The following is a 19048-nucleotide window of genomic DNA, read 5'->3' as shown; positions in this document are numbered from 1 at the left end:
GTCACTCCTTATTAATACGCTTCAGTTACCACCAACTCTCTGAAGACGCTAACAATTTCAACTGCATGTGGCTATTTGCGCTGATCTTTGGGAATTGTACTGTTTTCGCAAAGGCTCATTTGTATCGTCTTGTATCGGGTTAAATTTAGCAGCAAATACCCCCATTTAAATACGTGCATATAGCACAGGAGCACCATGACGCTATCTGCTTGGCAGCGCAGTTATGGCTGCATTTCACCCTTTGAGGGTGGTTTGGGAATTACACAGTTTCTTTTTGTCCTATTTGTTCAGGTTTAGGGGCCACAAGAGCCGCACAATCCATTTGTGAAGTCGGCCTTGAGAGTCTACAGCAACGTTAGCGGCTCTGTGTGACTGTATGTAGGCACTGCAATGTTTTGAGCAATAAGCTAATTAGTGCCCAATGCAGGCTGATGTGTATAATGTTAACCGTCACCACTGTACCTAACTATGGTCATGCCAATAGAGTATATAGAGTACATGAGAGGATGAGAGGATCCGAAAGAAAGGAGGCCAAAGAAAGAAGAGAGATGAGGACAGGTCACGAAAGGAGAAAGCATAATATCTCACTGTCTATTTTAGCTATGTGAGAGAGTGTGTGTATGCGTCAGGCAGTGACAGTTGAGCGAACAGTGGCATACCAGGTTGGCAGAGATATTTTAGTAACTAGGCCGAGAGAGAGAGAGAGAGAGAGAGAGAGAGAGAGAGAGAGAGAGAACACAAAGGCAAAAAAGATGAAGAGATCGTTTAGAAGATCCCCCTCGGTCCCTTCATCGCATTTCTTCACCTCCTCCCCCTCCTCTCTCTCTCCTCTTCCAGCTGATTGACAGCGCCCCCTCCTCCCCCACCCAGCGCTCTTTGATTGACAGGACTCCCCAGACTGAAGCTCTTATCCCCCGAAACAAACCTTGCTCTGCTCCTCCTCACCTTCTTTCTCTCCTCCGTCTGCCTAGACAAGCCTCCTCCCTCTCTTCACCCCTCTCTCTCTTTCTTCCTTTTACTCCCTGTAAATGCTTTCTTATCATGTTCGCCTCCTTCTATCCTTTTTCCCGTTCCTTCCTCCTTCCTCTCTCTCCCATCATGTCTTCTTCAAGCTGTGACCCCTCTTAACCCTATAGATTACGCACACACACACACACACACACACACACACACACACACAAACACACACAAGCACAAACACACACACACACACACACACACACATACACAGGGAACCCCTTAAACCCCTCAGGCTTATGTGGGCCCCTTTAGACTTTGGGAGCACACATACTGGTACCCATAGCCCCCCTACACATACACACACACACACACACACACTCTCAAACCGCCTTCCTCAAGTCTTGACACTGATCTAAGCCGTGAGCGCACATGCCTGAGACTATAACCCCCTCAAACCACACACACACACACACACACACACACACACACACACACATACACACACAGCCTGAGCCTATTAAGCCAATTGTAGAAGTCTAAACAGGCAGTGAACTGAGCAGTGAGGTAGGTAACCCCTCAGGGCCACAGAGAGAGTAAAACAGCGTCAAAGAGGGAAAAGAGAAAGAAAGGGAGGGAGGGAGCAAGGGAGAGAAGGAGAGAGAGGGGGATGAGAGTGGGTGAGGAGGAGCAAGGACAAGAAAGAGGAGGAAAGAGAAGTGAGGAAGGAGGGAAGTGGAAGTGTGGGAGTAGAAAGAAATAGAAAAAGAGGAGATGAAGATGTTGAGTGAGAAAAGACAGTAGGAGATAGAAGGAGGACAAATTCAATGGCAGCCACACACACACAAGAGGAGGAGAGGTGGATGTGGCTCTTTAGGAGTCAAGCAGGCATATGATAGGATATCGTTGCATGTCGTTAACCCTATATTAACCCCGAGAGGCAGCGGGACACTCACTGCGCTACAACATGGATTATGGGCCACACACACACTCACACATACATACATGCATACATACATACACACACACTGGCACGATGAGCTAGCTGCCAGTCAGACGCATACACACACACACACACAAATGAACACAAGAACTGATATCCTCACTGACACCATGCAATGAGCTGTCAATCACATGCAAACACTTTTCTCCATTTCTTTCACCTGTTTGTACTCACAAGTAAACGCAGAAGCCAGAGGTGGTTGAATTTGTTAAAGCATGATTAAAACTGGCAGCAGTATTGTTTATATGATGTCACAATAAAATTGCATTTTGATGTCATATTGTTTTCCTAAATGTGTGTATTTCCTGTTGAAAAGGGATTGTTGAGAGGACATGGGATGGGAAAGGCTGCATTAGGCTACATAGGAAAAATCTGAAATGGTTTTATTGGTTCAGTTCACCCTGAACCCTTCTTGCTGTTTACTCCACATCATGTGTTTCCTCTAATAATTCGCTACAAGAATGTGATCCCTCACTGGCTTCCCACCCAAGTAAACACTGACAGTCCACCCAGAAACAGAAGTCGGCGCAATGCAGTGCAGAGCAACTTGTTTCTGTTCACTGATCCGATCTCTGGTGCTAAATGTTGCGACGTGGGTAACTCCTCCCCTTGAGCCATTCAGTGATATTGTCAATTCGGGTGAATTCAGGGTTCAATCGGTAGAGACGAGCTAGGATTCTATACATAAACTGCCCATGGCATGTAAACTACAGCAAGTCTGTTAATTGTGTCTGTGGTTCCCCATGCTGGGGCTTAGCATGCCAGCTGCTGTCAATCAAACACAGACATCGACACTGCCCTCCTGCCAAGAGAATTCTACGGAAAGATCTTTATTGCTTCCTTTTAATAATAGAAATATATTAACGATGAATCTAAAAAACAAAAATAGCAAAAAGGGATGTCTCAATGGGAACTCAGTTGGACCTGTTTACAAGCAGTGAGAGACAGAGCTGTTTTTTGACTTTGTCTTTTTCTCCACATGTTTGGGTCGGACAGCAGACTTCCAGATGTTAAAGTGAGGCTGTGAACCACTGCGGAGTGGGCTGGGGGGGGGGGGCTACAGGAAGTATCCCACGGTATCCAGGGTAACCTTGACATTCCATCCTGACCAAGTTCCCTGACATCTCCCACAATTCACTCTGCTCCTCTTCTCCAGCCATAAAACACACACACACACACACACACACACACACACACACACACACACACACACTAATAGTCCCCACACATCAATGCTCCAAACAGACCAGTAACACACATTATGATAATATATGTATTATTTTGTCACTTTGTGTCTAATATATCACTTATTCAGTCAGCGGCCCAACCCAAGTCACAACATACCACCCACACATACACACACAAACACACACACACACCTTCCAGGCAAATATATAATGGTGTGTAAACTGAGATGTCTGAGATAGCCGACAAAAACAGAAGAATGGCACTGTGGTGAAAGATAGAATAATGTCCTGCAAACACACACACACACACACACACACACACACACACACAGACTGAGAATTGTGCTCTTTGAAATAGCTCTGTCAAAGCTCACTTTGAGACACAAGTGTTTATCCACTTCATAAGATTTCTCCAAACACAAAAATAAGTGGGGGAGGTGAGAGAAAGGAGAGCCAAATCCTTAAAGCTAAAAGTGGGAATTAAGGTGCTTGACTTAGGAAAGGAGAGGAGATGAGAGGAGAGGAGAGGAGTTTATCATCATACATGACAAAAATAGGGATTTATTTCTATGGGGTCAAGATAAGATAATATTTTTTTATGTTATGAGTGAGTTACAATTATATATAAATACACATTGACAGAAAAAGGTACACAGGAGACACCTAGAGCTCCTGTCACATTTGTCTTGGTACCATTAGATTTCATTTGAAAAAATACATGAAACATCAATTCATTAATATTTGACCCTGGAAGAAATTACATGAAAGTGTTACTCTACCTAAAACATGTGTTTCCTTTGTTGTTTTTGATGGACGACAAAACAAATCTTTTTTTTTACACGTTTGGCTGTGTCACCTGTCAAAACTGTCCTAAATAATTTCCTTTGGGTTAAAAACTTGTACATTTTAATATCTTAATTACAATGCAATTGTTGTTTGATAATGTGGTTTGTAAGAAGCGACCAACACCGTGTAATAACTGAAGTGACTACCTCCAAATCATGATAAAGCTATTATTGATAGTGGCAGTCCCTTACACCTGGAGAATACCAGCTATAGACAGGTAGGGGTGGAAGGTATAAAGGTTATAGAAAGTACACCGGTATATTATACCGAGATATTTTCATCACAATATAAAATAGATATTAGAGAGGTAATTATGACTTCTTTAACTTCGTGTAACACTAGCTCAAAGCCGCTTACAATAAGTAATACTACTTAATCAAAGCAAGTCTCTAAATAAACCATCATTTGGTTCCCATTTCATTTGAATTGCACATTTTATACAAATAACCACTATACATGACAATAACAAAGTGAAAAGATAACATTTACAATTTCTGACGGTTACATTGAGTTTGGGACGGTTTCAATTTTGCCATGGATTTGCCGTACCACTGTTCTACCCCTTCGGAAGCATTTATATTGACATTTTTACAAAAAAACGAGAGTACCTAAATATAAATTGCTACTGTCAGTAGGAAAGTAGGAAAAGGTTGGAGGTACTATGATGACCACTCTCTCACTCCAGTCCCTGTGTTAATCTTTAAAACACACACACACACACACACACATAGACATGTGCGTGTAGAGGAACCTGCTCACAGAGGGTTAAAACAACTGCCATGAAGAAATCAGATTAAAATGAGGTTGGATCTCATTTCAGTTTTTCTCTGTCACTTTTTTCTTTGCTCATGACCCATTTTTCTGTGCTGTTGCAGAAGAGACAGAGACAAAAAGAGGAGGGGGAGGAGGGATAACTTCAGTCCTCCACCTCGACGTGAAGGAAGAAAAAAAACAGACAGACAGACAGACAGGTAGGAAAAAAGACAGACAGCTTCTGCTAGTAAACAGCTCTGTATTTTGAATTGTGGAGAGGAAACACACGTCTGAGCATTGTTTGTTCATTCAAGGCTGAAGATGTGCGTGAGTGTGTGAGTGTGTGCGTGAGTGTGTGAGTGTGTGTGTGTGCATGTGCCCAGATCTGCCAGATATGAGGTAGCAACTGAGCAGCTGATGTCCCCTCTGCACAGGTCATTGACTAAATTACTGAAGTGCACCTGTAAATAAAGCGTGTGTTTGTGGGGACTTTCACTTCCCGCTACTTTCAGCAACTCGCCACCACTGATGAGTCCTGCTGTTTGACTCATAAACGCAAAGCATTCGATCTCAAACGTCTCAATCCGCCTTCCATCAGAAGCCACTGATTCTATCTGAGGCGCGTCTATTTCAGGAAGTGACAGCAGATCATCTAAACACAAACATCCCGCCACACGCCGCCATTCAAACAGGTCAAGACGGTCCATCATCCGGCATGTGAGTGTGTGTGAAAGTGTGTGTGTGTGTGTGTGTGTGTGTGTGTGTGTGTGTGTGTAGGAGAGACAAATATAGTGCGGGAGTGAGAGACAGTACCTGTCGATGATAACAGGGTCTGAGGGTGTCTCATTACGGTTTCCGCAGCTCTTCTTGTCACAGCACCGGCTACGAGAAGAGAAGAGAAGACAGCAGAAGAAAAGTGAGAAAAAGTCCGACACAGGAACACACAGTACTTTAGCAGTTCAAATTTAGACGTTTTAATGGGAGTGTTACACATGTGCTTTGTCTGTACTGAGCTTTGACTAAACTTAACACCAAATTCACAGAAATGTATTAAATCTGTCTGAAACAGAAAGTCTAGCAGTTCTACACTGACAACTCAAAAAAAAGAAAATATTGATATGACATGGAAAGTGAGGGTATAGCAGGATGTGAAAGATATACATTTTTAGGGGATTAGCCTGCTGGTGAGCTTAGCCATGGGGCCTTAGGGCATAGATGCCCCGACCAATCAGCAATCAAGGAGATGCTTGTGCGGTCAGAGTGTCCTCCGAAGAAAAACAACACAATCGGCAGTTTCAAGAAGTGCCCCGAAATGACATCGTTTTACATTCAAGTGACAAACCCCCTACAGCGGCTATGATTATGAAATCTTTCCCTTCGGGAGCAAAAGAGAAGGTCCCAGTGGACGAATGAGTCAACAAAACGTCTGACTTTAACACTGTCTGTCGTTTGTTTCCAGTCAACGTTGGTATGTTTTGAGCATGACCGTTATTGTTTCCTAACCTTAACTAAGTATTTATATTAACACAGAGATCATGTTGATGTCTGTGTTCTCACTGCCTCATGGATAAGACGACCAACAGGACAATCTCCTGGAAACTGGATCTATTGTTTTTGGATCTGGAGCAAATCATCCTATATTTAACCCCTAAAGACTAACCTAAAGGAGGCTGTTGAACTTCATTTGGAGATAGGACTTGCCACCATGTCTTAAAAAACTCTATGTGACAACTTCTACTCCATCCTAACTGTACTGACACACGGTGGAGGTGGAGGGTGGAGAGGATTGAAGAGGCCTGAGGCTCAGAAGAGGAGGAGAGGGTGGGATACACACACACACACACACGTTTAAAAAAAAAAGAAAAAGAAAGAAAACTGCCATGCGATCCAAAATTCACACATATGTACTTGCTAGTCTGTCAAAGCTTTCTTGCGTGCATCAATTATGAATAAAGGTGTAAGCAGGAGGGGAAGCATAAAGCCGGAGGGGGGGGGGGGGGAGGGAGGGGGAGTGGAGCGAAGATGAAGAGTGAAAGGATGAGCGTGGGAGGGAAAGCTAAAACAAGAGAGTAAGAGCGAGGGGAGGAGAAGGGGAAGGGAGAGGTTCGGGTGGGAAGAAGAGGAAGGGGAGACGTCTCAGGTTTCCCACCGTCACAGATGGCAGAGGTGGAAAGAAAGAGACTGATACGTTACACCTCACACATTGTCTCCTATCTGCCGCTCTGCCTCTCTTTCTGCTCCCTCTGTCAGTTCCTTTCTGCTGCTCTATGAACTGGGTCAGCACACTGCCCCAGCACCAGCGAGGGGTTAGGCAGGGGGAATGGGAGAATGGGGGCGCACGGGAGAAGAGGAACGCTAAGCCTGAGGAGGGGGGAGGGCTAGGAGGAAAGGGAGAGATGAGGGTGAGGAGAGGAGGAGGTAGATGAGCAGGGGAGATTAAAGGAGGACAGTAGAGGAAGAGGAGACGGGAGCGGAGTGCAAGATGTTATAAATGGAGTTGGGGTGGGGAGCAAAACGAGCCGTGGGACGGGGGTAATGTAGCACTTATTGCTCTGGATCCTGGTGATCTAATCATCTGCTCTCTCCCCCTGCATCTCCCCTCCTCTCTGCACACACACACACACACACACACACACACACACACACACTTTTAAACAATAGAGTCTCAAAAGTGATTTGGAAATGGCATTTTCAGCGGTTCTATATGTGAAAATGTAAGTAAAAAATGTCTGCAAGAGCTTTGGCTAAGGTAAGTCAACTGAAACAATTGGTCAGTTAATCAATTAGTGGATCAATAGAAGAGGCTTCAGCTCCTCAAATGTGAGAATTTGCTGCCTTTCTCTGTTTTGTATCAGTGTAAACTAAACACCTTTAACACGCCATTTTGCAGATGTCATTTTCACTCAGTGTCAACGTCATGTAGCTTTCAATAAAGAGCTGGAAGCAGCTGGTACAGAAACTGCAGCGGCACAGTGTGAAAGGGGACAACACTTTGTTGTATACAAAGAGATGAATTTAAACCAACTTTTGTCCGAAACACATGGATAAAAACACCTATCGTCCATTATGGAGTGAAACCTTTCACGTATTCGTGCCAGAGCTCCAACCAGGTTTGCGACACAGATTGGCTGGGAGCATATGGCTAATAGCACCACCATGACAATGAGCCACACTGATTAATGGACGCCCTGAGCTCTTTGTGTGGGTGTGTGTGTGTGTGTGTGTGTGTGTGTGTGTGTGTGTGTGTGTGTGTGTGTGTGTGTGTGTGTGTGTGTGTGTGTGTGTGTGTGTGTGTGTGTGTTCCATGTTGTGTGTGAGGCCCCTGCTGCAAAATCATGTGAGAACACGAGGCAACGGCCGTAACTTTGACCTCAGCGGCTACTGCAGACGAGAAAGTGTTTACACTCGTTGCAGAAGTCCTACTTTCTGCACTGCTGCTCCCCCAGAGGACGGGTTTGAATATTGGAGGCCTTTCCACTGTACAAGTTCATGTGTACTGTACATGTTATTCAGAACAGTTTATTCACTGCTTCCCCCGCATGATGGACAACAATAACTTACGATAAAATCTGTATTTATTTATAAATTCCTTGTAAATCAAATCAGGTTTTCCAAAGGGTTTTTCCGCAAAGCTGTGCAGCTGAGCTGACTGCCGATTATTCAGTGCGCTATAGAATAAAATATTAGTGTGCCTGATTTCACGGCTAAAATCCCTGCTCGTGCATATAGATGAACCCCAATTTATATTGTTACGCTTAAAGTTGTTCAGTGACAAGGTCAGGGAATAAGAACAACTTAATTCATGTGCTAAATTTGAATTTTTATAACTGTGGTGTGCAGGAGGGAGCGTGCATATGCATACTGCTTTGTATATATGCATATGTGTGTGTGTGTGTGTGTGTGTGTGTGAGAGAGACCCTGCCTATATTTTATAGTCAGATTGTGGAGGAAGGCCCATTTGTTAGCCATGAAACAACAGGAGGGTTCAGATTGACTAATGAGTTGCTCTGTGTCCTAATTAACCAGGCGTCACACACACACACACACACACCACGCATGCATCCACACACACACACACACATTTCCTATTGTATAAGATAGGTTGGTAAAATGCCTCCATAAATAGATCCCTTTCCTCCCAACCTACTTCCGAAGAAATTCATCTTCAGGTTATAATTAAAGCAATGACTCTGATAGCTAAAACTCATCTCCTTCAACAGATATGGCTTCATGTGTAAGTGTGTGTACGCGTCTGGGCTTGTATGTGTGGGGGGGTTAATGAGGGTGACAAAATAAGAAATGTATGGAGCGCAGAGAGTTGACTGGTGACAACTTTCTGCAGATGAACAAAGTATGTAGCAGAAGAAAAAGAGGAGGGGAGCGGAGAGGAGAGAGAACGGAAGAAATAGGACCTGGAACGACTGTTTGAAGACAGTTTAGAGGAGGAGGACGATTCGGGAAGAGGAAACAGATTTGATGCGCCCTTTCTCACCTGCACATGATCTCGTGTGTCAGCAGCACTCTGCACATCTCTGGGTTCTTGTCTTGGCCCTCATAGATAATTGCCTGTTAAGAGAAACACAGAGATGTAGAGAGGAGAAGACAACACAGAGTTAGCTCACAGACGGCAAACCTGAACAAACACTGAGCTCAAACCCAGCAAGTCATCGACAGGCTGTTGGTTACTGCCCCCTCGGTTGTTTTGGTCTTAGTAGACTACGATTTCTTCAGGCATATATTCATTTTGTATGCTTTTTCATGCCGAAATTCATGAGCACTTTTCTGTAAAACACAAGATTTAAAGGGGTGTTTTTGTGTGATTTTTTTTGTGGAGAAACTTAGTTTTACAAATCTGTTGATGACATAAACTGGTCAGTTAGTCGACTAAGAACTTCTTTGGTCGAGGACAGCCCTTGTTGTGTGTGTATTTCATCATAGCAGACGAAGAATTCAGCTATGGTAACAAAAATAAGTAATTTGGTTATTGATTTAGAATGTGTGTGTTGTACGATTGACTCAAAATTTCCCATTTTACAGTAAATCTTGATGTGTGATATCCAAAGCTGTATAATTAGAACTGTCTTGGTGTTTTAGTTATTTAAAGGCATTAACAGTGAGGATTGGGAGAAAAGATAGTGTGTGTATTGTGTCGTTGTCACTGTTTTAACAGCTTTACATACCGGGACGCCTCTGTTCAAATGTTTTTTAGCAAATCACTCAAACAGGAGTAAATGATGCATTTGTTGGGACTTTTTAACTCTGAACTGATCTGAGAGAGTAGAAATGGCAAAATGTTGTACGTGGGATTAACTCAAAATAAACTGCCCATGCTCATCCTGATGAAGGAACTTGTCACCAGCAGTTTGGCTCATTGATGTGTTTTTAATAGACAATACTGGAGCTCTATAACACAGAGGAATAAGCAATGTTGTGCTTTTGCTAAACAGACAATTCTTGTTAGGATCAATTCATTGTTGGTTTTGATGTTTTCATGGAATGTGTTGACAACAACTAAAATATAAAACATCAATAACCACATCCTTCAATTTCTTTTTAAAGAAAACCTAACTTCAAATCATAATTATTACAATTCAGAAGGAACATTTGCCAGTTGTTTATAATCTAGCTTGAGGCAACAAAGCACTGCCATTCAGCCCGTCATTGTCTGCATCAGTGCATGGATGCATGAAAACATATTTGCATGTTTTCAGACCACTGCACTCTACATCTACCAAACTGGTGAGAGGAGGTGACTATATTTTGCAGCTGTGTGCTGTGAGAAAACACACCGCCGATGACAAACTGGGAGGAGTCAGATTTGTTTCACGCTGTAGCTGCGGCGTAGCCGTCATCCACCACGTTTTCTTTTACCAGGTGATGTTGTGGGTAACGGGGTAACAGGCTAGTTCCCACATCACCTCAAAGAACGTTCAGCGGTAACACCTCTACCTCAAATACACACCGATCGTCTCTGCACTGGGAGTCTGTCACCCCCCACCCCCCCCCCCCCCCCCCCCCCCCCCCCCACACACACACACTCACACACAAATCCAAAAACACAACAAGAACGATATCTCCTCTGTTCTCATGCTGCTCAGGTCTAATGTTAAGAAGCATTACGTTGTATATTCACAGAGCAGTGGCCATCGCTTCTGCTCCTCGTGAGGCATTTCGGCTGCTTCCGTTATACAATCTTCCTGCTTCTTGCATAAAGCTCAGAATAAAGCGAAAACACAAGTCACACACCACTAAGCTATCCATCAATCAATACACACGCCCCGGCTGTCTTTGGTCTATTCCAGTCTGTTTGAGCTGTCGTTACAAACTCCAGCAAAGTCTCACCGAGTGACGGGCTCACTTCTCTCAGGGAGTGGTGAGGAACTTTCACTGTCCTCTCTGATAGTCTTCAGCTGAAGGTTCAGACTACCTGCTGCCATCAACTGAGCACTCGTTTGAGTCTCAAATGGAGGTCATTTAGCGTTCTGTGAAAGCTTAACAACTTGTGCTGATGATCAGGGACGACCCAAATTCTACATTTCAACAGTCCCAGACTCAACAATCAATGTCCTAAACTGATACATTCTACATGTGGCTCTATTAGAAACTATTTATTATAAACTATACCGGTTAACAAGCATCACTTCATTGACTCACTCTGGTCTGAGAGGTCCTGCTAGTTGTTCCCTGTACTTATATCTAGATCACCTGAGGTGTTTGGCCACAATCAGTTCAATTATTCAGTCAACATGTAACATTCGTCATTGGATGAGTGACTGTCTCTTGTTTATTTGATCAATAAATGCGTCGCTGCAAACCGCAATGCAAAAATGTCAGCGATTTAAATTGACATGCACACACTCTGAACATATCTCATTGTAAATCTCAAATCAATAATCATTGATCATCCTTTAGGCGTTTGATAATGACTGAGACACCACTGTGATAATGGTTTACATGTGCATGTGATGAATTGATGCTATGGGAGCTGTATATTCACAGCTCTTCTTCTACTCTTCTAATGTTTTAGAGTGCGAGGAGAGTTTCCTGGTCCTCTCTGTCGGGTACAACAATTACACGATCATTGTCTCCCTTTACTCATCACAGGTCTCCTTAACTTCTCACGCCGAGCTCGTTTTGAGCTTTAAAAGACTAACTTACAAAAAAATCTTGCCTATGTTTAAGCTTAGACTGTCCCACCAGGGGCCCCGGGGCAAGCATGTTCCACACGGGGCCCCAGCGTGAGCCGAGATGTAGACTGAGCCCCTCATTTGTAGAAACTACAACAGAACATGGTCCTCAGAAACTTGCTTGGAGCTTTGCGGCATTAACAGCGGGCCGTGACAGTGGCTGTAAAGTCTGAGGGCCCCGTTACAATATTGTTGTAGCCTAAAGCGTTTCATACTAACAGCTAGTCCCGGACCCTCTGTGTTTTTCTGGAATTGGAGCCCCGATTCGTTTCAGGGCCCGGGGCCCCTATACCAGTTACAATCTCCCATGCAGGTGCATATATTCCAGATGCAAAAATCTCCTCAGGAAATGTATCCACGCATGAATGTTGAGCCTGAACGGCTCCTGGTGGTCCAGGACTGTACAGTCAATGCAGGCATGAGTTGTGTCTCTGTCTGAGACAGAGCTGCTGCTAAGCTAACATTTATAAAAGTTATCCAAAAGAAGCTGTAGCTCATCAATCCAGAGAGCAAAATAAACTGGTATCCATTCTGAAAACATTTCAACCGATCGCGGCTGAAGCGAAGAAGCTCCGGTTAACACACCACTGATGTTGATCCAGCAGACTTTTGATTTCTTTAATCCCTCTCCATCAACAGTTGAACAGTAATATTCCCCTTTGATTATGGCTTAATGAAAGCACATGTGAGCGTGTGAACGGTGGGGGAACGATAGAACAGACATAATCTGAAGAATAAATGTACTTTATAAGCCATAGTTCTGTCTATGATTAGACCCGCTCATCGTGCCATGGGAAAAGAGTGGGCCAGGCAGCTTCGTCTGGACAAACATGCATCAGTGCCATCTCAACCTCTATCGACTCCTTTCTTTTATGCACTTTTGCTCTTTTGTTCTCTCTCTCTCGCTCTCTCACACACACACACTCTCACTCACACACACACATGCATGCATTTATCTTTATGAACAGAATCAGGTCTGATGTAACTGAGCTTTCCTTCAAAATCACAAAAGATGAATGCCTTTATACCTCGTGTTTTTTTTTTTACCTCTGCAAGAGACATTGACTGTAAAAAAATAAAGCCAATATAGAGGAATTCTCACATTAACCATATTGTGTTTATCCCAGCTGACCATAACTTTAGCAGGATAAAGGAAACAAGCAGAAGCATCCCCTTTGTTGCAAAATCTTGTAGAATTTAAGACTGATCTTGTCCGGTTTCTACCAACAACGCTGCTTATGTAACATTTACTTTTCTTTAGAGTTAAGTGATGAACTAAGTAAGCCGCTCGCTTTTTCATTTTTGCAGATATGCCGTTGATGATATAGTCACTTCTTTCCCTGCTGACTCCGTGCTTTTGTCTAATGTTGACTCGTCTCCCTCTGTGCCAGACCTGCGACAAAATGGAACAATCCTTGCACTTGTTTTGACCCAGTTTGGATAAACACACTTGATTGCTCAGATACTATGGTATGAAAAAAAAAAATCCCAGAAATTAAAACTGACATCTGACGTTTCTAGTATCACTCGGTCTGTCCTGTTCGCAGCTCTAATCAGGAACAAAACAACACAGAATAATTTAAAGGTAACATTGAATCCACCTTCTGTGGCAGGCTCTTGCGTACTTGTGTAACTTCCTTTTACCATAACTTCTCCTACCATCCCAGCCCATGTTTGTCTTCATCACACTGTCACCTCGCTCGCTGCGCCTTTCATCTGCCTTTTCCCTCCTCTGCCTCCTCCCTCTCTCCGCCTCACCAGGCCTTTCACACAGCATCTCTGCCGCTCTCTCCTCCACCTTTGAAGTAGCGTGACATGCGCGGCGTGTAAACAAGGAGCCGCTAAGCAGGGGAACACACTTCCCCCTGCGTTAGTGTCAGGTCGACTCGCGAGCTAGTGATCCGACGGGGCCGCAGTGACAGACGCTTTATTCTCCGGGACAGAGTCGAGATCAACCGGCGCTCGGCGCTCTGCTTCTGAAGACGAGGAGGCGCTCTCCTCCTCCATTTAACACAATCAGTGCTGGCCCTCGCACGCAGCAGGTAGACAGACAGAAATAGCAGGGTAACAGAAACGAGCGCCAAACGTTGGGGAAGGGTTTACTTTACTGGCAGAAGAATCACAATCAGAACTGTGACAAAAACAGAATCCAGGATATGAGCAGTACCTAACACAGTGGTACCCAGTAATGAACTCAACACTATTTAATGAAGAACCGATTAACAACCAAAGCTACAAAGTCTCCACTGTAAAGGTTCCATCTGACCATACAAAATAAATCCATGTGTAATTGATGAGTTAAATAAAATACAGAGAGTCGAACTCTGCTGCAGGCTGATGTTGCACTAGTTTCTGTGACTCAGGGGAATCTCTCATTGAAGGTTTCTCATTGATTGGTCCCCATGAACACAATGTGCTCCTGGGGTTCACTATCCGTACACTTCCAACCTCTCTCTATGTTTTGGGGATTTTTTATTTATTTTTTTGAAGTAGGTAAATGCTATTGCTGCAACCATTGCAGTTGGGATTTGAATTTTGGTGGAACTATACTTGTGTTTTTTGTTTTAGATCACAGTGTCTTTAACGGTAGAGTAATATAAGATAGACTACAGACAGTGTGTGTGTGTGTGGTTAGAGAGACAGTGGCCATGACATCACTCACCAACTAAGCCAACCACACGGCTGTTTTGGTTTGACCACCTGTTAATGTTCCATTCCTCTACTGCCGGGAATCACACACACACACACACACGCACACACGCGCGCGCACACACACACACACACACACACACACACTTGTGAGCATGCTTTATTGCTCCATGTGCAGTTTTGCCTAAGTGCCTAAACACATATATACGTAGATACAGCACTAAATACCTGAGCTGTTTCCCATTTGTTCATCTCTCCCTCTCACTCATATATAAAACCTCCACTAGCACACGGACACACACACTCTCACACACACACACACACACACACACACACACACACACACACACACAAAAGCCTGCAGACGCCCACAGCTGCAGCACACACCTGGCTGCGTCAGTGTCTCGAGGAAAAATGACTTTTCCTTTTAAAATTTCAAAATCTCTTTATGTAGGCTAAAAAAATGAAATAAAATCAGCAGTTTCATCTTTCAGACAACGCCGAGCATGCTGTATTTGTGTGTGTAAGTGTGTTTCAGAGGTCAAAACTCCCACTCATTCTTCTCTGGACTTCCACTGCAAGGGCCTACTGAGTGTGTGTGTGTGTGTGCGCGTGTGTGTGTGTGTGAGTGTGCGCGTGCGTGTGTAGCTGGCTGTCAACCCACCAAGCTGAAGTTTAACATTGTTATTAGGGAACAGTGTGGTCACACACACACACACACACACACACACAGTATGTCTTGCAGCGTGGCAGTAGCAATGTGAGACTATCAGAGCCTGCAGTCATATTAGCAAGTGCTCAGTGCGTAGCATGACTTCTTGGCTCGTCATATCACACACACTACTTAAATTCTGAGGACACTCATTGACATAGTGCATAAACCGAATTCTAACATCAACCCTCACACAGGCCTTTGGAGCTCTGTCCAAAAATGTCCTCACTCTCAAGGTCTAAAACTCAAATTGGTTCTGACAAAGATAAATGTACAAGTGCGCACACACAGCATCACAAACAAAAACAACAACAATAAAAAAACATTCCTCATTCTAACTGTTTACCTGAGGAACATTGAGAACAAACACTCCAACTGTCTGTCTTCTATGAGTTGTTCTCTCTCTCTCTCTAACTCTTCCCGCTGCTCTCTCTCTCTCTCTCTCTCTCTCTCTCTCTCTCTCTCTCTCTCATAAAGGTACATACAAACAAAAACACAAACATTAACAGAAAAATTGGATCGTATCACAAAATGCTTGCTACTCGGCAAACCAAATCCCAAAGGTGCTGTTATATCTTTCCACTTCCTACTGTGAGCAGCAGAATTACGCCCGTTTCCCAACACCCACTCGCTGCCTCCTCGCTCTAATCACAGCGAGAGAAGTACAGGCAAAAAAACGCCTGGAGCCATGTCGTGTGTGTGTGTGTGTGTGTGTGCCCCCACCCACATACGCTGTGGAAACACCCACCCACAGATTCTCACACACACACATAAACACGCGTTTTTGTGTGTGCAAGTACATGCAGATAGAGGAGGGCGGCGGAGTACAGGCGGATCAATGGAGCAGCTCATTGTCGGAGAGGTAACAGGAGAGGTGACAGACCTCGGTGAATGAGCAAAAGAGTGTGTGTGTGTGTGTGTGTGTGTGTGTGTGTGTGTGTGTGTGTGTGTGTGTGTGTGTGTGTGTGTGTGTGTTAAAACATGTGTTTACCTGTTTGGTCATGGAGTCTATGAGTCGAACATAAAAGTCTTGCTCTGTTCTGATGCCTGTTGGGGAAAAAAAATAGAAAATCACAAATGATAATTTGACAAGCAGAACAACATACAAAACTGCATCAGAAAATATGTCAAATTAATTTCACATAAAACAGTGATAGACTCCTTCCTTACGCAACAAGCAGCTCCCCATTTATAAGGGTCGCAAGAAGATTAAAAACATATTTCCAACACAAAATTCCATGTATTATTTTTTTTTTGACATTTTTCTAATCTTGATAATTATTTTTATTTCATAATTTAGAAAAATGAATTGAGGGAATAATGATTGTTTGGTTCAACTGCTCACACATGCAACCTGACATAGTTTCATTTGAATGGGTTTTAAGTTGGGGAAGACCTGGAGGAGCTTGTGTATGTGTGTTTTATATCACATTGTGAAAATAAATGTTTCTTAACAGCTGTGTTTTTTTTCTTTCTATACTGCGTCTAGTCAATTTTGGATATCTCAAAATGACATTTGCCTCAAAGGCCTTTGCAGTTTGGACAACATAAGATCCATCTATCCTTAAACCCACTCTTTTCCAAACAACTGTGATTCAATCACCCACAGCCCCTTAAACACGGCAATTCATGGTTCTATAGTGGTGTTCAATGTCCATACCTTACAGCCAATATCACTGAAAAATGGTTTGTATATTACTTGCAACGTCCATTTCCACATGCAAATGAAATTAAAATCAATAATTCACAAATAGTAGCTGTAATGCCCACAAGTCTTACTCTCAGAGGAGGCTGGGTGTAGTTTCCCTCCCAGCTGCAGACTGAGCTCATAGGCCTCAATACCACAATCCACAGCTTCCACCACAACAACATGCCCAAACAGCCCCCTTCAGACCGGACAAACTCATTTAGGGACAGTGACAGTGGTGAAGCCATAAAGCTGGCATAAATCACCCACCACAGCTGCTCTGAAATTGTATCATTTATCCAGATATTGATCAAATTACACAATTGTGAAACACTATACTGCAGTTTCTGAGACAAACTAATTCTGCCTGTTGGCCCTCTGCTGCACATTATTCCATATTAAATCGAAAAAGTCAGCTGCTTCCTGTGTACATTTTGTGGATTATGTTGCAGTAGACTACAGGCAATCAAGCGGATTTGGTCTGATATTGTCAATAACTTTATATGTGTGTGTGTGTGTGTGTGTGTGTGTGTGTGTGTGTGTGTGTGTGTGTGTGTGTGTGTGTGTGTGTGTGTGTGTGTGTGTGTGTGTGTGTGTGTGTGTTGCACTCACCGTTACTGTAAAGAAGCTGCAGCCGGTAATGAATCCCGTTATTGGTCTTCTCTCCGCTAATCTCCTTAACACACACAGACACGACAAACATTGTGTTTATTGAAATGTTTAGGGGAAATTAAAATAAAAAGGCACATCTCTGAACATGCAAGCCCGTGAAGTGTACTTCCACGTTATTGAATTATTTACACCGGTCATGCGTTAAATGAAGGTGTGATTTATGTTCACAGCGGACATATTAAAGCAGGGCAGCCCTGTAATCTCCCCACGTGTAATCATGGGGTTATTGTGGCTTTTTAATTCCTCTGTAATTATCGGTTATGTTTGGAGGGCAAATAAACCCGGCACTGAATTCTCCCGCTGCAGTTCAGCTAATTTAAACGGTGTCATAATTGATGAGGAGACCGGTCGGCCCGCCGTTGTTTATATAGAACAAGTGGTTGTGTTCAATCCAGCTGTAAATTAAAATAAATTCAAATGTCGAAGTTTTTTTTCCCTGTTTGTCAAATATCACAAATAGATCGAAATAAGTTTTTGAGTTCTAGAATGTGTATTGTGTTTCATCTGTGTCCAATATTATCCTGAATATTACAAATAATAACAATAATAATAATGATAATAATAATAATGCATTGTAAAGACAGCAAATAATTTGTTGATGAGTTATTGAAGCCTCAATATGTAAATGTGACGTTAAAAATGTATCAGTAATATAAAACAGCACAATGAAATAATCAGGCCTTCAGAAAATCTCGATGTTAAAGTATCTTTCAGAATGTTTAAAAATAGAAATAATCGGAATACTCTGCACCGACCTTCTCTTTCTCAATGAAACCCAAGAAGTTGGTCCTCTCGATCTCCACCGGCTGACCCTGCCGGTCGTACAGAGCCAGGACGAAGTGGAAGAAGTTGGACTTGCGCAGGTTTGAGGGCGGCTGCTTCTCAAAGTGAGCCCGGGCCAGACCCACTCCACTGCGGACACACATGCGGGGATGAGTCGCTGTTAGATGCTATAAAGTTTTGACTTTGTAAAGGTAGAGAAAAATGAAGATCTATATGCAGTGAGTAAATTATTATTTTATTTTCTTGATTTGACAATAAGGCTGATCTTTGTTTATCATGAAAGGCAATTTTATGAAAAAACAAAACCCATAACCATGAATATTGGAGGCTGTTTTGAATCTAAGACAGGAGGTCATGATTTATCCTTCTCTGAAATAGAGAATCATGTTCCCCTTGAATATAACCATGAGTGTGTTTAGAAAAGAGTGAAGATGGACAGTTGTTGGGTTTTTTTCTCATCATTTCAAACCCCAAGCATTCACCTAGAATTATTTATCCTCCCTTTGCCTTCATGCTCATTAAACCTCATGGACAGAAGGCACGAGCATAAAAATCTGTAGCAGAAACACATGTTGCCAGTAACTGTTTAGTGCGTTGTCTTAAAATTAAACA

General features: G+C 43.1%; 1 protein-coding gene across 5 annotated transcripts in view; it reads right to left on the bottom strand.

Moving 5' to 3' along the window:
• The window catches only part of LOC142960692 (transcription factor COE1-like), an 81631-nt gene that overhangs the window by 60147 nt on the left and 2436 nt on the right, over positions 1–19048 (bottom strand). For all 5 annotated transcript variants that reach the window (XR_012956355.1, XM_076102662.1, XM_076102663.1 and 2 more), the window contains exons 2-6: positions 18409–18565; positions 17594–17657; positions 16286–16341; positions 9239–9312; positions 5560–5628 (exon numbers count right to left, since the gene is read on the bottom strand). Coding sequence is in view for 4 of the 5 variants with exons in the window: in XM_076102662.1 (XP_075958777.1) it covers positions 5560–5628; positions 9239–9312; positions 16286–16341; positions 17594–17657; positions 18409–18565 (420 nt within the window). In the remaining variant the exon portion in view is untranslated. The remainder of the gene's footprint in view (positions 1–5559; positions 5629–9238; positions 9313–16285; positions 16342–17593; positions 17658–18408; positions 18566–19048) is intronic.

Source organism: Anarhichas minor, unplaced genomic scaffold (assembly GCF_050575085.1).
Source record: "Anarhichas minor isolate MPS153535 unplaced genomic scaffold, ASM5057508v1 ptg000027l, whole genome shotgun sequence".
NCBI classification, from domain to species: Eukaryota; Metazoa; Chordata; class Actinopteri; order Perciformes; family Anarhichadidae; genus Anarhichas; species Anarhichas minor.
The sequence above is the reverse complement of the archived record's forward strand: the minus strand, read 5'-3'. Positions and strand labels throughout refer to the sequence as shown.